The following is a 21,637-nucleotide window of genomic DNA, read 5'->3' as shown; positions in this document are numbered from 1 at the left end:
TACCATCGCACTGTACAGCTGAGCATCGTCACGTGAGCTATTCTTATCTCGCTTGAACTGCATTCCCCTGCATTGATACGACATGGAGAAATGCAGCGCTAAGTGCTCCGACCCTATCACGGACATCAACTTCTTTGTCTGCACGTCGTTGGATATTAAACTAATTGAAGTGCTACTTTCTGTATAAGTAAATAGGCGCATGTTTAGGTCTTACACGTGCGCAACAATCCTGTCATGTCAAGATAACACGAGTTTCGTTCTGAGCTGGGTGAGAATTCATAGTTGAGATATTCCTTATCAAAGCGAAAAAAATTTAAGATGTTGTTAGTTTTACGTCATTCTAACTTTTTTCCAGAAAAACAATTTGGCGAGGAAACAAAACGCCCTTCGTTCAAGTGACTTCCTCAGACATAAGATTTCCTGTAATTGATCGTATAAAACGAGTTTTAGCGGATGCTCTTTATCTGACAAGCATTCAGCAATACACCGCTCCCAATGCAAACAGCTCATAAACTGTAAAATAACTTACGTTTGCAGAGCGTGAAGCTGCCAGTGTTGCCACATATTCATCTGTACTGGAAGGTAAAAAAATCTTTTTCATCTGTACTTTTGCTCTCAAAAATCTGTACCAAAATCTGTACCACAAAGTTGGTTTGTTACATAGGGAAACCTGGTTTGTTTGCTTTAAAAAATACAAAAATCGCAAATTACTGATTTCTTTGATGATATTGGTACATAACCTTATAGGTGAACAAAAGCTTCATTCGACAAGTAGTTGGCGCCGCGGTAAAAATGATGATATTTTTATTTCGAGCTGTCAAAACACATAGAAAACTAAAATCATAAGAAGCGAATTTGAATTTTTTTTTAAAAATGCGCGCTTTGGAATCAATCAAATGTTATGGTTGGGTTAGAAAATAACATATATACTCACTATAATTTTTATTTGCCTGCATTTTATTTAAAACCATTTATAATTTTATTACATAATAAATACTAACCAATAAGGACATTGATTCAACATGCCTTGTATGAAATATTGTTATAATTTTGGTTAAAATCATTGAAATTACCTTAAACAATATATAGAACACTTTCATGAATATATCTGGATCTAAATTTTTCGGTCCGGAACCTATAAACATAACCACACACACCTAAACTAAATCCGGATCTCAATTTACTTGTCCTAAGTACACATTTCATTTGCAACCACCAGTGCGCTAGCTGGTAAATAAGATTTCTAACCCGCTGCAGAAAATTCAATGTTCGCAATATTCATTTTACTGAGATTTAAATGAAAAATGTTTTGATTTGTATATCCGTCCAGCGAAAATTTGTAACTGATCATCATTTTCCTAGTTCGGACAGCCAAATGTAGGAGTCGCATGGGCTTCATTAGTTTTGCGTTTATTCGCCTATAGACAAACACGTTTTGTTTTGTTTGCATTTATGTCAAGAGGTGCTCCTCTATTGTTTTCAAGTAACAAAACTGAAAGAAAAAAAATTAGTTTTTGACACCCAAAAAATCTGCACCCATCTGTACTTTATGACAAAAATCTGTAATCTGTACCGTACAGAATCTGTACCAAAAAAATCGGAAAAATCTGTACTTTTCCAGATAAATCTGTACATGTGGCAACACTGGAAGCTGCTGACTCCTGATGATAGGTAGTGTTGCAATTACACTCAAGTCATTTTTTGCGCGAAGGATGCGCTCCACCTTAATCAAAACGGTGTAAATTCTGAAAATTACGCAATGGATATGTAAATACCCAAATTCGCAATACCCAAATACCCAAAACGCCTTAATTCTTACAGTTGCATAAAAACCCTCGTGGATTCTAAATATAGTCACATGAACAACCGCGTAACAAGTGACTTTAGTGTAATGGAAAAAAAATAAAATTTATCATTTAATATGAGCACTCGTCAGTGATGAGTCATAAACATCAATTCATAATGCGCAAATCGCGACGCGAGAACTCTACTATCACGTTCGACCTATGTGAATAGCATTAATGGCTTCCGTCAGGTTCGTTCCACTATCCGGAGACATTTTTTCAAAATCAGTAACGCTCGAGATGGTTCAAACGGCACACTGCCTAACGGTCGATCGTCTTTGGTGGAAAAGAAGCTTAAAAGGCAAATCACGTAAACAATCGTAACTGCCAACTCGTGCAAGGGTATGTTTTCTTCCTGATAGATACTCACAAGTCACAACTCAACTAGAACACAATATCCACAGCTCGGTTGGAATTTCAAGCACACACCAGCACTGTTTCGCGGCCCGTTTTCGTCTACTATAAAGCCTGATTTCGAAACTAGACGAAAGTCTGTAGATTTTGACGTTGGCTGGCAGCGGCTGTTGTAAAGTCCGACACGCTATACCGAGCTCACGCGAGGCAAAGCCCGCAAAAATCGATCTACGGCAAACCAGTAGTAAATGCTAACGTCGTCAATCATCTTATCGTAGGCTAATTAAGCTTCGGTTTTTCTCGGCCCATGCTTGCTCAATGCCTACATCAGCACAAAGTGTCCGATGTTTCTGATCTGGTCTTTGTCTGTGTGTGCCGATAGGTGGCTCATGCGTCGAAGGCGCCTACCAGATTCAACTGTAAGCCTTGACTTTGACCTGATCGACGTACTGCTCGCCGGTCCATCCCATTGACGATCCGGACAGTTTAAATGCTAATTTAGTTCACTTTCCAATGCCGGTTTTAGCAAGTGATTTTTCAAGGTTAACAAGTCTGCGAAGGGTAACGATTTAATATTAATTATGCAACAGTTAAACAGTCACTTGGAATTTTACAATTAATCTTCATACATTGTCCGTCGTACATTCTGCTCTAATGCGGACAACGTTTGAATGATCGCTTTTGACGTAGTACTACGTCTCTCAGGAAGGTAGCTGGTACAGGGGTTAATTCTAAAAAATCAAAAATGCGAGTGTTGCGAAAAAATTAAAGATTTTGAACGCTAATGGCCAATTTTGAGTGGATGTTGATGGTTTGAATACCAATCGATTCATAATAGATGTAGCAATTATGTGGTTTTTGTTACAATTTTCATTTTCAATCACTAAATAGTGAAAATTAAAGAAAAGTTTTGAAGTCAAATTTTCTCATACATTTTCTTCGTGATTATCTTGCTTCACAGACAGGGACAACAGTTAAACACACCCACTGTTTAGTGTGGTTTCATCCCAACATTCTTTACGATGTTTAAACCTATACCGATTTGATATCTGTGCTTGGGAAGTACGCCATAGCAGAGTCCAAAACCATCCGTTTTCTTCAAACGATTTTATCATCGTTTGAACCTAGGACAGGACGTGCCAAGTGTCAACCGCGGCGTTGAGCCAAAATTAACCCAATTTCTGAATGCTTAAGGTGGCATGCAACCGTTGGCTGGAAAATATGATGCGGTTTCGCTTTCAGTGTTGCTGAAACTCATTAGTGGGAATACAAAGATGAGTAATATTATTTCTGAATTTTGATTTCTTTAGTAGTTGTATGTTAGTTTTGTTTGCAAACGAATATTAATTTTCAAAATGGAATACAAAACATGATTTCAGTGACAGAAACTGCGGCGATTTGTAGAGCTGTTGTTGAGCAAACTAAGTGATTCTTAAAATAATTTGTGCAGGGAACCATGGCACAGAGTGTACAAAGAATTTTCAATCGGGATGGCGGCCATAATGAAAAGAAGAGTAAGAAGCCAGATGGCACGTCCTGTCCTAGGTTTGAACATTTAACCTAGTCCAATTTGATGTCCTGAAAGTGAAACATCATAGAAAAGTAAGCGGTCATTCTTTCCTTTTGCACGAACCCAACCAGACGTTAGATAATTGATATTTTAACTGGCTGTCCACATGCTGGTTGTAAGAAAATAATAATTCAAATCTATCTATCACAATGAATGGTACTATCAACAATTTCATGGAAATTGACAAATCTGGATAGAATTAACAAAAGGGCGAATGTCGCAAATGTAAACAAAGCGGGTGAGAGTTATTTTTTGCTGGACCACCATAGGAAAACAAACCCTCACTCGGTTTGTTTACGCTTGCGACATTCGCCCTTTTGTTAATTCTGTCTTCAAATGCAAATCAGAGTTGTATTGTGCGCGCATTCTCTTACTGGACACAACGGTTGCAACCAGGCGTATGAAACTGAAGGGTAAAGAAGTAGCTAACATCTTTTTACGCTTCCTACACGTCCGACACAAAAAGAAAAAAAGCAAAAAAGTACACTCAAAATATATTTCACGTCGAAGTTACCTGAAAAGTTATGTGAATATTTTCCACCCAGCTTTTCCTGTACTATTTACGTGATTTTCAGGTAGTTCGCACGCATACTAATGCGTTAACGTGAAAATCGGATAGATGTTATTATTTTTTCCAATAACAATCACCAGAAAGTCACGTAAATCCCTGTAGAGAAATTTACGTGATTTATCACGTGGAAAGGACGTGTGGATTATTTTGAGTGTAACTTTGTTCGGGAGCTTACCAATACTGATTCATCCGAGGCTGAAGTTAGAGCGGGCTACTCACAAATACATTTTGTCCGAGGCAAAGTTTGTTGTGGGCTAGATGAGATGTTGGCTACACGAAAAATGTATGGGAATGACATTTGTGACAGCGGGGTGGTTGCATTGCAACAGTCGTGTTTCTGAACGGTCGTAAAAATAGTCATTTTTAGCTTTTGACAGATAAAATGCCAAATTGTGTCATCATCGCTGTTTCATTATTGAAACCAATCGAGCTAAGTAAATAAACCTAGCAATAACCGTTCTATCAGAAGAAATGGATCGAAATTCCATTCCGAAATTACATAGTGAATAAAGCGTAGTTTATCCTTCCTTATCCCAAGAATGTTTAGACAGTTGTTTAATCGTATACGACAAAGCAAGAATGTTCGTATTTGAAAGCAATTTTTTTAAATGTTTTTGCTTGATTAGCACGAAGTCACGATTAAGGTTGCGACACAAACGCAATGAACCTATGTTGCCAGTTATGACGATAAAACATTACGAACTGTGTTGCCAATATAGTCATTTTTTACCTTTGGAACGTTTGAAACAGTAACTAAACTGCCATCGGAATCAAACGATCAAGTAAAAGCACTATAACTGCCCAAGCAACCAGAAGTTCGAATATTACTTTGACACGCGAACTCGAAAGTTCACAATTAGTTCAAATTCAGTTCCGTGGAACTTTCTTACTGATTAGTAGTGTATATCAAGTATACGTGGAACTAAATGCTTTAAGAAGTGCTGTGAGTACTTCATAGATACTTCAAAGCTATTAGGATGCTACATGAAGTTCTGAAGTAACTTTAGTTGCTAATAAGCAGGACCCGACAACGTCACCTTCAATTGCATAGCGTCACTTACCGATGAAGCAGTGAAGCTTCGGTTTCACCAGAAGCAGCACCGCTTCGGTTTCCAACTGGCTTAAGTCAGCGTTAGTGAAACGGGTTTCACTTCATCATGACTATCGGTTTCATTTGTACTTTTCTATCAAATATTCAGAAGAAGGCCAGCAACTTTAAATGGGTAGTCCCGAATAGAGTGACTATATACAGAGTGGCGACAATGTCAAAATTGGAATGATAATTATCTGTCAGTGTCATTCCAATCGAGCAGACAACCTATCCAACGCGTATGCAGGAAAGAGAAAGAAAAACCTAGGATAAACCGCATTGCATACATTTGGGATGACTTGGCGCCACTCTGTATATAGTCACTCTAGTCCCGAATTGGAAATTGAAACTCGGATAAATCTGCATATCTGGCATCCCTGTCTCGAACTGAGCTACTCATAGTTTCAGCTATCAGATACAAGGGTGCGCTAGCGTATATTCATTTCCAACACACTAAAGTGACAGTCCATAGCTACTAGACCATAGAGGCGCTGGTGTGCCGATTGCTTCCAAGTTGAACTATCTTGCACAAAAGAATCTCTGCAAGTAGATGCACACACTTAATAAAAAGCACCGAATTCGGTAAAATTTTACCGAAATCTAAACAGCTGAACGTTCGGTAAAAATTTCGATGGTGCCAATCGACGTTTACAGATCATTAGTAATGTTTGGTGCAATAAAAAATTTTACCGAACGTTCAGCTGTTTAGATTTCGGTAAATTTTACCGAATCGTTTAAGTGTGCAAATCGAGTGACGAATAAACGCTAAAACCGCTAAAACCTTGACTTAAACAAAACAAATCTCGGGTAATTTTTCAAATAGACCTATGGGACAATGAGAGATACTCTTTGAGTCTCCTCTCTTTTTGATCTATTTGAAAAATTACCCCAGAAGGGCGAGAAATGAAGCCAACGCAACGCTTATAGCGAACTTGTTCATTCTATCCAGGTTGAAATTGAATGAATCAACACAGTCGCTCGACAAAAGCGAAATTTTTGCTTGTTTTGAGACTCGGTCTCGCAAACACTATCCATTAATCCAGACAGGTTTTGTTGTGGGCTTAAAATTTACGTTACAAACTTATGGAAGTTACAGGTGTCAGTACCCTGAACCTGAAGACAACTTTAATTTATTCGAGTCTTTTTTTGCGCGTTACGCCCTTTCGTTGTTACAAGCCAGAATTAACTATTGGCCTTGCCAGCGTTGAAAGAGATTTCGTAGGCTGCTCGCACTTACAGGAAATCTCGTGCCGAACTGTCAACGCGTGAGTGTTGACAAAAGCAAAAATACTTCCCTTTCTTTTTTTCACACGCAAACCCCTGAACAATATCAGCAACGCTGGCAAGGCCAATCACTGCGTCACTTTTTTGTATACTCTATTTGTCTCACTTTGTCGTGCATTACCATCAGTGTCTGCTGGTTGTTAACGGGTCGAGTTGATCACAAAAGAGAAAAAGGTTGGCTGTTCTCTTTCTTTCCTTTGGGAAAACTTCCGATCTGACCAAGTGGGATCAAAACATTGTGCAAATGCTGTGGGTTTGACGTTTCGCTTTGTTTTGTGTGTTTGCCTTGTTTGACTGCACGAGTGGAGTAGCGAGAGAGACAGGTTTTCTTCTTGCGGTTTCGAGTTCGTCTGTCCGTCCAGCCACGAACCTGTCTGATGGTGCGCTGTTCCGTCGTACTGTGAAAACTTCTGTACCAAGAATTCTTGCCATTGCCGTTCGCGTCAGGTGGAGGTTAAAGTTAAAGTTGTTGCTAGTGGATTTCAGGTGTGAAATTGACAGTGTACTTTATTCCCATGCAGGGTTGGTGTGTTATTTAATCAAAAACTATCAGTCAACGAGTTTTTATTCTTTGGTTAAGTTTGAGAACAGTAGGGTGTGAACAAGAAGAAGCAAAAAAAGACGAAAAAACAGCAAACTCAGGGCCTCCGACAGGTCGCGGTCGTTGTAGCTCAGTTTCGGCTCAGTGCTGTGCTGTGTGTGGTGAGAATATACCTTAGCGAGCAAAGGCAAGTATTAGTTCGAGACTTTGAGTGTGTTTTGTGTGTAATATGGCGAGATCGATCGATGAGGAGGTAAGTTTTGCACATTTCTCAATCAACTAGATAATCTTGTGTCCTTACCACGAGCGGAATAGCTCCTATATTCTGTATCCATCCGCGGAATTTTTCCATGGTCCCGCCCTACAATCCCCACCCATCGATGTTATTCGCGATGACAGTTTCGAACCAGGCACAACACAGCTTGTCAAATAGGGATGGCATCAGTTCGGATGAACGATTGCATGGAATCGGGTACGAACATTTCTTTTAATCTTGTGCTAGCTTATCAGCAATATTTCCCTCAGTAGATTGATGACTCATGTGCTTGTAAATTCTAAATAGAACAAAACTGTCCCCAATTCGCACAGGCTTAAAAATGCGTCAGTTCTCCATCAACAATAATAAACGGTGCGAAGGTTTCATAATCAGTCTAGAGGAAACGCCCCGTTAAGCGCACTCGAGCAGGAATTCTTTTACCTGTTATGTTGTGTTTTGCAAATCATTTCAATTCTGGCACCGTGACAATCATAAACTTATAGGTACTTACATATGTTCGCATTTATCCGTGCTATCGATTTATTGATCAGAGCAACAATGTTTGGCAGGCAATGTCGTATCACAGAGCATGATTCTGCTGCCAAAAATTAAAAGTTTACCATTTACCAATCGTGTTTTAATATTTTTTGGTTCTGCCAACAACTATCGTCAGCGACCGTCTCCTACAGACGATTCATTAGTCGCTCGGAAGAAATATGCGACGACAGTGGAAACTTTCAAACACTAATTAGTTTTAATGATCTTCGGTCGGTCAGCTGCGTGCTACCGTCAAACCGACCGCGAGGCCGGACCGGAGCAAAAGTTTCGCAATTCGTAGACGAAGAGGCAAGAGGGGAAGTGCTGCAGCAGGTAGTGGCCCTGTGCTTCGATCGTGCACTGTTTGTTTACGTTTTTGCGGTCGTTATGGCAAAATTTCTATGCTGGAAAACAGAAAAGTGATGAAAATGGGGCGGGTAAATATAGGGGTACGAAAATATGGGCCCTTTCTGCTACTGATCCTGATAAAGCGATCATAACTTGGATCATGATCATGCATAATACATTACGAATGGGAAATCTTTCGATTTCATTTTTCTTGTTAATATCGATAAATCGCTATGACAACTTTGCTGATTTTTTTTAACGTAGAACTACGTTTTTGTTTTCTATATTGGGGTGCACTTTAGTTCGAGAAATGAGCATGTAAAGAAAAGTGGTTATGATTTGTGCACGTTTATAACTCAGCCATTTTTCAATGGATTTTAGGGATATTTGCATCAATCGCTCAGAAATTTTTCTAAGAACTGATTAATATAACAAACATAATAATTTGTAATATCACTATTGAAAAAAGCATAAATAGTAGGCATTGTCAAAACGAACGAATCTGCCAATCGCATGGAAGCACTCTCTTGCCCGGTACGACAATCTTATATACCTGCGGTTTCGTTTATTTCGATTCTAAAAAAGTAATCGAACTCTTGCTTTCCAACAGGACAGAAATTATTCATTACCAGCAAACCTGGACAAAATTAAAGTCCTGAAGGTAAAAATTTTTGAAAAAATTCGAAGCTACCCTTGCTCTTTGATCGATATAATTATTTGATCATTGAACCTAGACGAATTCGATGTCCTGAAAGTAAATAAGTTTGCAAGACTGTAAAACTATCTTTTCAATTATCCCTACCCTTCGATCGATCTTATCATTTGAACATTAAATCTAGACAAAGTTGATGTCCTAAAAGTAAATCGTTGAAGAAAAGAATGCACCTACCTTTCCTCTTCAACCGATTATAGCGATATACTTTAAAAATATATTTTCTAAACTGAAGTCTTGTATAAAAACGAAAATGGAATATTCTAGCACGTCACATAAGGCACAAATTTTCAATGTTTATTTGAAGTCTAGCCATGAAATTCTTTACAAGCTTTTGACTTAATTGCTCTAAAGTATAAAAATAACTGAAAAGCAGAGTGTTAAGAAAACCTCCAATATACTTAGAACGATAATAGTAATTGAAAATCTTCAAACCTGCGAGATTTTAACTGGCATTTTACATGTTAGTTGAAAGACAAACATACATCAAAGCGATATGCCATAATAAACGGCGTTTTTTAAACTATTTTCGAATAAATTGCTAAGAGTGATTTAGTTTTGTGAATGATAACCCAGATCAATTGATTATTATTTACTGTTTAGAAAAATGTTTTTAATGACAAATATTTTATGCTCTGAATAAATTTTGGCGTAGGACTACGTCTTTGTTTACTATACTGCGACTGGTTAGCACTTTGTAAAAACGAAAAAAGAAGTGTAACGTTTGAATGAAAGATTTCAAATGCTAATAATTACTAAACTACTGAACGAACCTGAACAATTTATATGTCGTTGGATAGATAAAATGACCAGCAATTTTTAAGAGGTTAAGAGAACAATTTTAAGGGGGGCGAAAGAGGGGGGGGCTCCTATACAAATGAAACACAAATTTCCTCAAAACTCTAGAACTAATAAAGCAAATGGAACCAATTTTGAAATGTAGGGGTTTCAGAAGGCAAGAATTTTTTCTATGGTAAATTGAGACCCCTCCCCTCTTTAGGATGGGGAGCCCCCATATAACTAATATTCAAATTTCCTCACAACTCGAGAACTATTCGAGCAAAAGGAACCAAAATTGGCTTGTGGGGGTTTTTGGAGGTAAGATGTTTTTCTATGGTGTACTGAGACCCCTTGTTCTTCTAAGAAGGGGGGCTCCCATACAAATGAAATACAAATTTCCTCATAACACTAGAACTAATCAAGCAAATAGCACCAAATTTGGCGTGTGGGGTTTTTTATAGGCATGAATTTATTTTGAATTTGGGCCATTACAAATATTTTGAAAAGTTTTTGTCCTTCCGGTGTTCGGCCACTAAAGGGGGGGGGGGCGAAAAAAAACAAAGTGAATTTTTTAATTGAGCAAAAAAAACATGGATTTTAAGAATTTTTATTTAAAGCTTAAACGTGAAAACCGAATCTATTCTTGCTTCTAATATATACGTTATTATTTTCTATGCAAAAATCTACGAAAAAAGACAAAAACAAAGGAAAATTTTTTTGGACGATTTTCGGAAATTCCATTGCTCGAATTTCCATTTCTGTTTCGTGCTAGAAGCGTTAATTCGGAGACTCATTTTTCGAAATTTTCAGACTGTAGAGCTTACAGACAATTGATTTTATAAAAAGAAATTTGACTCATATCCTACAAATTATTTTTTTGCCCCCCGATTTTTCAAGCCAATTTCCAAGGGGGGAGGGGGTGACAAAAACTTTAAATATGATTTGCAATGGCCTTATTTATTTTATGATGCTTTGAGACCCCTCACCCCTGTGGCAGGAGGATAATTCATTACCATTTCGACCGTTATGATGCACACAAGTGATTTTTAAAAGAAATTCCTATGTCTCAAAGGTTGCTGGCGTTGTACTTATGAACCACCGTCCACGTATTTTCAAAGCCACCATTGCATTAAATGAAGAATTGAATCTGAATATTTCGCTCTTCTCTTTTAAACATTCACTTAAACAATGGCAGTCACAGATTCTTCTTATAAACATACTTATGCCAGAAATGCAGTTTACATTAGTCTTTGATCTGATGATCTGATATAGTCCTACGTCACCCTTTCGTACAACCCTTAGGGCTGTATACCTTGTAGTTTTTTAAGCGAACGATTACAACTGGTGTATAGTTTCTAGTCAGTTATCTAAAGTTACCTGGTTCGCCACTCAAAAATCTATAAAATGTGGTATCGCCACCAATCACCAAAATCTGTGTGATTGTGACTTGGTGGTTTAATTGTTTATAGAACTACAAATTATAAGAAACTGATACACAAGATATAGGCATTTGGAACAAAGTTATAAATTTGCGTAACAAACTTTGGAACATTTGAAAAATGCCCAGCGTTATCGAATTTCATCTACATTGGTAGTTCTACGTTAGGGCAGTGTTCGTGACCTTAGGCACAGACCTTCATTCTTTTTTTGAAATTCCGGAGTGATTAGCGATTAGGGCGCAACTAGCAAAATTTAAACAATGAGGAATACCACTGTGATGGTTTGCAAGTACATTTTCAAGTCGTAATTAAAATGAAAGTGACAAAAATCGGGTTTAAAGACATAAATTTGCGTAGAATAAAGCAATCTTATAGTTTCCCAACTATACTGCATTAAATCTTTGCATTCATGCTGATAATCTTAGTTTTCTAGTTGAACCCCTTGAAATGAGCCTCAAAGCATTTTGACAATGAGATTCGCCCAGCCCTGTTTCGCCTTGTTTTGGTTTTTTAATTTAATTTCGCCTGTTTACATACGCCTGTGTTTTGAAAACAACGCAGTTTCGCTCTTTACTATCGCCTGTTTACGAAACGATTTACAAATAAGTCTGTTACTTCATAATAAGGAAAGGGGCTAAACTGCAATTTGTCTTTTGTTTTGATTAAACACTTCTTAATTAAACACGCCCATCACTAAAAATTTGTTATAAATAATTCTATCGATGAAAACAGAAGAAAGGATTCTTGCTATGGATATTGTAAGTCTTTTTAAGGCTGATGGTGTGATAAAACGATTTGTTTACATTTTGCTAGTTGCGTCCCAATCGCGAATCACTCCGGAATTATTTAAAAAACAGTTCGTATCGCCCTAATAGATGAATTCACGGTCACCCTAATAGTGCAGAAAGATGCGATATATTTTATTAATAAACTTCATTGAAGACATCACCCATGAAAAATTATGCATTATTTACCCAGTTGCTAATGTCCGCACTCTTTTGAAACCGGACCACTTTGTATTGTTTTCATCGTTTTTTTTACGTAAGACTACGTACTTTCGCAAGGTGTTATTCCGACTCTAGTTAGCGTCACGAAAATATGAAAGATTTTGAACGCACCACTCGTCTAATTATGAATGGATTTTGATGGTTTGAATACTGATCATAATAGATGTAGCAGTTATGTAGGGCAGTGATGCCAGGTCTACGGATTTATTCGTATTTCTACGGATTTAGGAATTTTCTACGGATCAAGTGCTCAAATCTACGGATTTTCATAAACTTTACAGAAAATATTGAAAGTTTCATTTAGTAACAAAAAGCGAGAGTACGCTACATGCAGTGAATAATATCCCGAAATGCATAACTTTATTCTTTCTGAGAACAAAGAAGCGAAGAGAATAGTTTACTTTAATGAGAAGTGTATTAAAAATAAAAGATTTACTCTAATGCTATCATACTTTTAATAGGCCGTATGAATAAAAAAGACAGACCAAACCCTCCCATAAGATTCACAGGGGAAAAGCAAAGCAAACTGTTTTATTCATCCGTCCTAATAGCAACTAGCATTTTTCACTTTGACGGCAGATAGAAATTTTCATTTTATATGCGTGAAATTCTTCACTTCTCTACTTTCGCTTTCTGATCGTTGAAATATTAACATTTATATAGTGATACTGATATTTTCCTGGTTGGAGTACGGCAAAATGACAAAATATTTTCATTCCCATTTTTTTCCACATTTTAGCAGTTTATGATTTCTGTAGTGCGATAGAACTTCAAAATCATGCAAATAAGGTTGTTCTTTATAATCGAGTAGAAGGAGTCCTTGTTCTATATGTATTAATGTTCAATATGCTCTTTTTACGCGATATATAAAAACTGTTTGACATTTAAGTCTTCAAGAAGTGATGAAAAGGTAACTAGAATACATATAAAATACAACGAAAAGACAGCGGAATGTTCACGAAAATGTGATTCAGTGTCAATGACAACGAAAAGACTGCCAAAACTGCGACAAAAAACACAACAAAAAATGGAAGAGAGACATTTAAAACCTATTAAACAGGTGAAAAAATACCAAACAGACAACGAAGAGATGGCGAATATACGTCATTAAAAAGGCGATGAAAGAACAACGGAAAGACAAGAAAATGGCAACATTTATGTTGTCTTGGAAACAAACAGGGCGAAAGATGATGAACAGATGACAATAAAAACGAAAAAAAGACAGCAAAATGTCAAAGAAACAAAGTACGGTGGAAATTCGAGGAAAGGGCCATGAGAAGTTAATACAAATACAACACAGAAATGCCAGTGAGACAATGAATACGGAGAAAAGGCAGTAAAGAGATGGAAAAAGACGACGAAAAGGTTCCGAAACAGCAACGATAATATGACGAATAGACAACGATAAGTTGACGAAAAGACCATGAAACGACAGCTAGTAAACGACTAACAGGCAGTGAAATGCTAGCGAAAAGATGTGACGGAGAAGTGAAGACAAGCTGGAAAAACGACAAAATACGAATAAAAGACGCCGAAAAATGCCAAATAAACCGAAATACAAAATGACGAAAAGACTATAAATAGATGTAGCCTTTGGTCTAAGTTCAATTGAAACAAACTATTCTCGATTTGCTAAGTCTAATCAAATAGAAAATATTGTATATTCTATATCCACGAAATAGTAGGAAGTGATGACTGAGGCCAGTCGGCCATTTAAACATGTTAAGAATCGCGGAACGGAATATGCGCATCTATTTTCAACAATTCTGTGCATGGACAATCTAATATTAAATATTTATTATTTATGCGAAAAAAAATCCCTCCAGTAAATGAGAGCCAATGAAATCCAGAACTGCACGTCAGTCGAACGGTCGTAGCCGTAGCTGTCCGCATGTGTAGATGTACGTTCGATTTCATCTGTTTCTTCGTATGCAACGTTGATATCCTTCGGATTACCTATTCTCCATCTTCGCGATTAATGATCCGATCCGACATCCGTGCTTTGAGGTATCGTGCATACATATTCCTCCTAGCAGCACGGTACATTCATACATATACGTAACACGCGTCAAAGCGAAACAAGTTCCGAAACCGGTCCGGTGCTTGGCAACACTTCTGGTTTAAACCGGTGTGAACAGCTCGTGCCTTTATTATGGCCTTTATCAATCGTTTGTACTCGATTCCGATATTGGTATCGCGCTGACGATAACCAAACTTTCTGACCGTAGATCTGAATCTGCATCCGTTGTGACGGTACGGCGCAGTACAAACCGCACTGCGGTCAGTACTGACTTGCCGATAACCACCGAAAACTGGGTCGATCGGCTTTCAAGGTCTGCCTGCGTTCAAAAGTTGATGTGACTTGTCGTTTATCAACTCGGCTCTAAATTGGGTCTAATTTCTAAGACGTTGATTTTATCAATGTCAGGCTCCGGCGATGTTTGCTTCCAGTTAATCGCCACGGGATGGCGCCGTCATCAGTTCCAGTTCAGAACTCGTATCACTGAAAGGGAATTATCTCCGTGATCCAATACCGGCCAAAGGCGATAAATTGTCTGCCCAGTCCGGAAGCAACCAGCGAAGCTCGGTTCGATGATTGCCGGTTGGTTGCAACTGGCAAGAAGAGAGGTTTGTTTACGTTTTCGCCGGTTCGAGCGGAGGTTGTGTAGTAATGCGAAAAAAGCCAAACAACAAAGTCAGCTGAATCGATCGAACACAGGGAAATATCCGGATTTTTCCGGATCTTCTGGGATTTCCTTTGGCCTCGCCTGCGAGCTCGTATCGCCGTACGACGTAGGGTTTTGTTTTGGTTCGTTTCAATCCAGAAGCTTTTGGGGCCAAGTCGGGCGATTGCAGCTTATGTTCGACAAATTTAAATCGCTTTGCCCAACGTTGCTGAATCTTATCGAAGACGTCTCAGATCCAGGAGGTCGTTTTGGTGAGGAAAAAAAGTAAACCCCAAACCTCACCTCGAGCAACCAGGCAACCATTAATCAGGCAATTCTCTTTCTGTGTTGGAAGTGGCAGACATAATCATTCGAATCGGCTGTTGGTGTCGGTTCGAGTGCGCGTGTGTGTGTGTGAATTATTGACATGGAACAGGTTCTGCTACAGACAGCCAGCAATCATACGAAGTGCAAGAACGTGAACGCGGCTTCGGTCGGTCAGCCCCGTGTCCGTGTGCCGTTCGTTGCTCGTCCGTCGGAAACATGCGATAGCGAAATCGGCGTAAACATCACCAGTCAGCACCACCGTTCGTACCCGGTTATCGCATTCCTTACTTTGATATTTTGCGATCAGTTCGATGCGAAGTCACAATAAATGGTTTGTTTTCAGTTCAAAGCCATGCTAACAAGATGTTTTTTTTTCGGAAATTTTGATAAATGATACTTTGTTTAACTTTGCAGAGCTTGTGAGTGATTCGCTGGTTTTTCCACCACTGGATCAGTTCAGAAATTTGTTAATTTCTTTTAAAAAATGCACGCAATTATTTGTAAATTGTCAAAGGGTCCGATATTGGTTTTATCTCAAAAAGCATCACATACTGAAGGCAAAAGTTTCACAACTTGTTAGTCGCTTACGTCACATTTGCCTCCCGCTTCGCATTCCGAAGTGTTTTATATCGAAGAAACGGTGTAGTTTTTCTTTGCTACACGCTTGCGCTTGCCTTCAACCGGCCACCGGAGGATTCCTCCTCATTTGCGTTAGGAATGTTTTTTTTCACTTCTCAGTGAGTGAGCTCGAGTGAGAAAAATGACCAGCAATGGCATGCATTCCCTTCGGACACGTACTTGTCACATGTATCGCCAACGTACGGTTTAGCGAAGAAGTATTCAATCGGCAGGAGTTCTGTGGCAGTACCCCAGTCGTCTGCCATTATCCATCAAGTTATGCGCAATTTCCAGAAGCGATCGTCGCTGATTTGGCTTTTCGGTCAAACTAATTTGTTTTTGTTTTCCGTTTTGCTTAAATTCGCACACTTCCCCAAATACAGGTGTATTTTGTTGTTTTCGTTCCCTGTGGCAGCAAGTTGTAGCTGTTTTCGTTTTATTAATCAGACAGGGTAATCCCCTTTTCAGGTAGGTTTTGCTTGAGGCACGTGTTTGTTATTCAAGGGTTTTTTTTATTTCAATGCTATTAAGTTATGGCGACGAGAGTAACGAAACCAGTTAGGGCTCCGTTTTGTAACTGGTTTATACCGGACGGTCAGCGTCTCTAATTAACCCGACCAGCACTGTGATTCAGAAATTAAATCACTAAATAGAATAATTGTTCTACTTAGAAGGGGATATTTTCAAGCGTTAGTGAATATCGTCAGTATATGTAGTTGTTACCTTAACCATTTTCCATGGCAACAGAATTAATGCATCATATGTGAGAAGCAATGTATGGTGTACCCCAAGGCTCAGTTCTTGGCCCTTTGTTGTTTTGTTGCCACATAAACGATGTTCCGATGGTTCTCAAGAATGAACTGGTGATAAATCCTGACAAAAGCAAGGCACTGCACAGTGGTCCAGGAGACAATTTTAGGCGGAAATTAAGGTTTCTAGCCTAAAATTGAGCTTCCAGACAAAACTTGTGTTCGACAAAGTTGTTGCATGCAGAAAGGCGCTCATTTGTGTGCTATCAAATTTTAGGGTGGTTCTTATTTTCAAAAAAATCGAAAATCTAACTTTTTTATTTCGAAAAATAGAAGTAAACATTGTTCGTCAAAGTTGTAGAGCTGTTAATTTTATGCAATTTAAAAAAAAAATTTTTGTTGTATCTCTGAAATTGACTGATTTGGAGCCTTTTTCCTGAATCGATTTAGGGTGACTCTTAAAAAAACGGTTTTTTCGTTGTAACTTTTTAATAGCGAAATTCTCGCAAAAGTTGTCTTCAGATGACTTTTAGAACTCTTTAAGACAAAAATTTTGCAGCATAGAGCGTGCTTATCTATTGAGCCAATCATGAGTAATTAGCATTTTTATTTATAAAATACGCCTTTTTCAAATGTTGATATCTTTAGTGGGGGCAAACGAAAAAAATATTTTTTGATGGCATTTTAAAGAACATACTTTGCTCTTTACTATATAAACGACTTGAAGATATGTTATTTTTTTATCTCGAATAAATTAAATTTGAAAACATCAAGTTTTACATATAATTCAACGCTTTTGAATCTATATTTGAACGCAAGTATGAGCTAGCGAGTACTAAATCGCATAAAGATGGGTTTTTTGGTTCAAACATTATTCCAGTGTGACAAAAAATTACCTTTCTTCACTATGTCTTTTATTGAAAACATCGGCAATGCTTCGTTTTTCAGCAACTAGTCTAGGCATCTATGTTTCGTGACTTTTTTGAACAGCGTGATTTTTTACAGAAATACCCATAAAAATTACAAAATTATCAGAATTATCAAACACTTTTATTGATTTATTTATCTGCTTCAATTGTTTATGCGCTTATTTACTTGAAAAGTGCTAAAGATGTCAAATACCGCAGAGAAACCATTCGTTCAGGCCTTACAGAACAATTGGGGATTAGCGGATAAGCAAACCTCGCTAGAAGGAGAAAACTCCAATTCTGGAAACGTTGGCAGCCGTTTTTAAGAGACAAAAAAGTTGTTGCCTGGTATTGCTGACGCCAGAGGGGCATCTGCTGAATCCACCCCAAGTTCCTGGTCGAACTACCAGGAACCGCGTAGGGGCTGGGCTCTCACGACCTCTTTTCAGGCTAGCTGTGAAAAGCACGAAGGCTCTCAGAGTTGGCTCCGGGTCTACTTTTCAATCAAGGAATCAAAATCTCACCACTTACTACTCACAGAACTATTTTTATTAAAAAGTCTACAAACTCACTGTGCTCATTTTCACGTGGTCGGCCGATCATTCAGTTAACAATGACAAATTCATGACGTACTACGGCGGACTGCGAATGTTGTGTGGAATCGGAGAGCAGCTTCGTGATCCTATTGACTCAAACAACCTTTCCCAGCTGAGATTCAAGCATACGATGACTGACTTTTTGGACCAGCGTCTTACATCGGGGGTACATGGGAGGCGCATTCAGTATCTCAAATTAATTGAAATACTGAAAATCAATAGTTTCAAACATTAATACATAAACAACCGCATACAATAATCAGGCCACAATTGAGGCAGATAAATAAATCAATAAAAGTGTTTGATTTAGTAATTTTTTATGGGTATTTCTGTAAAAAATCACGCTGTTCAAAAAAGTCACGAAACATAGATGCCTAGACTAGTTGCTAAGAAACGAAGCATTGCCGATGTTTTCAATAAAAGAAATAGTGAAGAAAGGTAATTTTTTGTCACACTGGAATAATGTTTGAACCAAAAAACCCATCTTTATGCGATTTAGTACTCGCTAGCTCATACTTGCGTTCAAATATAGATTCAAAAGCGTTGAATTATATGTAAAACTTGATGTTTTCAAATTTAATTTATTCGAGATAAAAAAATAACATATCTTCAAGTCGTTTATATAGTAAAGAGCAAAGTATGTTCTTTAAAATGCCATCAAAAAATATTTTTTTCGTTTGCCCCCACTAAAGATATCAACATTTGAAAAAGGCGTATTTTATAAATAAAAATGCTAATTACTCATGATTGGCTCAATAGATAAGCACGCTCTATGCTGCAAAATTTTTGTCTTAAAGAGTTCTAAAAGTCATCTGAAGACAACTTTTGCGAGAATTTCGCTATTAAAAAGTTACAACGAAAAAACCGTTATTTTAAGAGTCACCCTAAATCGATTCAGGAAAAAGGCTCCAAATCAGTCAATTTCAGAGATACAACAAAAAATTTTTTTTTAAATTGCATAAAATTAACAGCTCTACAACTTTGACGAACAATGTTTACTTCTATTTTTCGAAATAAAAAAGTTAGATTTTCGATTTTTTTGAAAATAAGAACCACCCTAAAATTTGATAGCACACAAATGAGCGCCTTTCTGCATGCAACAACTTTGTCGAACACAATGTTTGTCTGGAAGCTCAATTTTAGGCTAGAAACCTTAATTTCCGCCTAAAATTGTCTCCTGGACCACTGTGCACTGTTAGTTACAGGCAGCCGTCGAAGCACCGACGAATCAATACATCGATGCGCAACATCAAGATTGACTGCAAGAATATTCAGTTGTCAGAAAAATTTAGTAAGGAATTTAAGTTCCAAAGCTATCTTCAATGTTAGCTGTACTGGTTGACAACAGGCTGAAAATGGCTGAAACGGCAAATAACTCATTGTTCATCCGGGGTGGAACTGTTTAACATCTGTTTATGTTTTCTGTGTTCAAGAAAGACGAGAAACGGAATGTCGAACACTAACGAGGAAACAATTCTCTGTGCGCTTGCTCAAAAATTTTCGAGGCAATTGTTTATAAGCATCTCTGGTTTCATGTTAGGAACTATATTTCTACGTCATAGCATGATTTTTTTCCTGCAATATCCGTTTGAACTAACCTGTTAACCTCTCTGTGTTTGCGTGCAATGAACCAGCGTTATCAGACTGATGCAGTCTACAAGGCAGACTTGAAGGCATCATTTGATTGCGTGGATCATGCAATTCTGCTGGCTAAGCTTGATAGACTGGGTTTGTCCGCTGGTTTAAAAGCCTGGCTTGATTCTTATCTACGAGATTGCAGGATGGCAAAAAACTTGGTGCGTCTCTGTCTTGTTGGTTCCAAAATAATTCGGGAGTACCTCAGGGTAGCACGTTAGGACCACTACTGTTTTTTGTTTATAAACGATAAATCCCGTCTATTGTCGTCCGACAGTAGATTACTGTATGCGGGTGATGCCAATATCAAATCTACACGATCGTTCGCAACTCTGACGATTGTCTGAGACTCCAAAAACTGATTAACTGGTTTTCTGAATGGTGCGTTTGCAAGTGTATGGCTATAAGCATCCCAAAATGTACCGTCATCAGTTTTTCCTGAAAAAACCATGCATTGGAATACGACTACCGCATCAAGGATCAAGTTTTACAACGTGGTGAAAGGGCTGCTGATCTCGGAGTTATTTTGGATGAGCAAATAATGTTTAGACAACATTATGAGATGATCATCAACAAGGCAACTCGATGGGAATGGTACTAAGGACTGGCAAAGAATTTCAAAGCCCTGAAATATTACGCGTTCCGATCAGGCCCAATCCAAAATCATGATAAAACCACTTAGGGGGTGAATTCGCCGGAAATCTGGACAATGCGGAGGAAGGATATCAATATGTCTCAATCGTGATTGTAAAATATCTTATTACGACAAAAAAATATCCACAAGATACAACCAGCAAATGATCATAAAGGGTGTCCCACATCAAATAGCATCACGGAAGAAACACTTGTAGAAAATGTAGATTACACAGGTCTGCAAAAAAAAATTTTTCAGATGCATGAGATATTTTAGGTGAATTATATGTTTTTTGGGGTGCTGAATCCAAAACTGATTTTCGTTTTTCTCCACCCCGTACAGATTTTTTTGCAAATTATGCTTCTTATATGGAAAAGTCACAAATTAGGTGGAAAATTATTATCACAGATTCGTCATAAAAAACCTAAATAAAATCTTTTTTGATTATTTTCGGTAAATTTTTACCTAATAAACACAGAAAAAATACTACTGGGCTGAAATATTTTATCTTCACTATTTATTTTTGTCTTCAACACAGGGTTACTGTACTCATGTACGCTCACTTACGTACATTCAACTCCAGTGCCTCACAGAAGCAAAATCTGTAAAAAACATGTATAAAGCATTTGTAGAACTGAATGTAATCTACAATTTTGTTGAATAGAGTAGTGCATTATTTGTTCTATTTATAATAGAAACGGCCTTTAAATCTTGTTATATAAATAGAACGTTTGTTTGCGCTATGGATAAAGTTGCAACATTACTGCGTAAATACAAAAAATAATGGAATACTCAATTCAGAAAGATTTTTAGATTGCATTCAGCTCTACAAATGTTTCATACATGACTTTTACCGAATTTGCTTCTATAAGGCAATATAGTCGGCTGAGCGCAAGTGGGTGTATTTGAGCGCACCAAATCTGCTTTAAAATAATATTCTCCGTAGTTTCTCCATCATATACGGCTTTCTTCCAAAACATGGAAGGGTTTAGATAATAAATACAATTCTGATGTAAAAATTAGTTGTTTATAATAAATTACATCCGGGATATTTCTACTGCTTTATGCCTAAAACCAACTTTCAAGATTATTCAACAAGTATTGCATGAAAACGTGACGTGATGGACAATTTTTATTATTATTTCTGAATTCAGCGGACAAAAATCTATAA

At 37.7% G+C, this 21,637-nt stretch overlaps 2 protein-coding genes across 4 annotated transcripts in view; one reads left to right on the top strand and one right to left on the bottom strand.

The window, feature by feature from the left end:
• The window catches only part of LOC128745095 (ecdysteroid-regulated 16 kDa protein), a 29,718-nt gene extending 27,411 nt beyond the window's left edge, over nucleotides 1-2,307 (bottom strand). Inside the window, exon 1 of the mRNA XM_053842081.1 lies at nucleotides 2,215-2,307. The gene's annotated coding sequence lies outside the window, so the exon portion shown is untranslated. The remainder of the gene's footprint in view (nucleotides 1-2,214) is intronic.
• A 4,723-nt stretch (nucleotides 2,308-7,030) lies between these two features.
• LOC128733753 (sodium/potassium-transporting ATPase subunit alpha) overlaps nucleotides 7,031-21,637 on the top strand; it is a 148,269-nt gene continuing 133,662 nt past the window's right edge. The window contains exon 1 of one of the 3 annotated variants that reach the window (XM_053827539.1): nucleotides 7,031-7,507. In XM_053827539.1, coding sequence (XP_053683514.1) covers nucleotides 7,484-7,507 — 24 coding nt within the window. In that variant the 5' untranslated portion in view covers nucleotides 7,031-7,483. The remainder of the gene's footprint in view (nucleotides 7,508-21,637) is intronic. The other 2 variants (XM_053827532.1, XM_053827572.1) reach the window with 2 other exon arrangements.

The sequence above is a fragment of the Sabethes cyaneus genome, chromosome 1 (assembly GCF_943734655.1).
Source record: "Sabethes cyaneus chromosome 1, idSabCyanKW18_F2, whole genome shotgun sequence".
In the NCBI taxonomy this organism is placed as follows: domain Eukaryota; kingdom Metazoa; phylum Arthropoda; class Insecta; order Diptera; family Culicidae; genus Sabethes; species Sabethes cyaneus.
The sequence above is the reverse complement of the archived record's forward strand: the minus strand, read 5'-3'. Positions and strand labels throughout refer to the sequence as shown.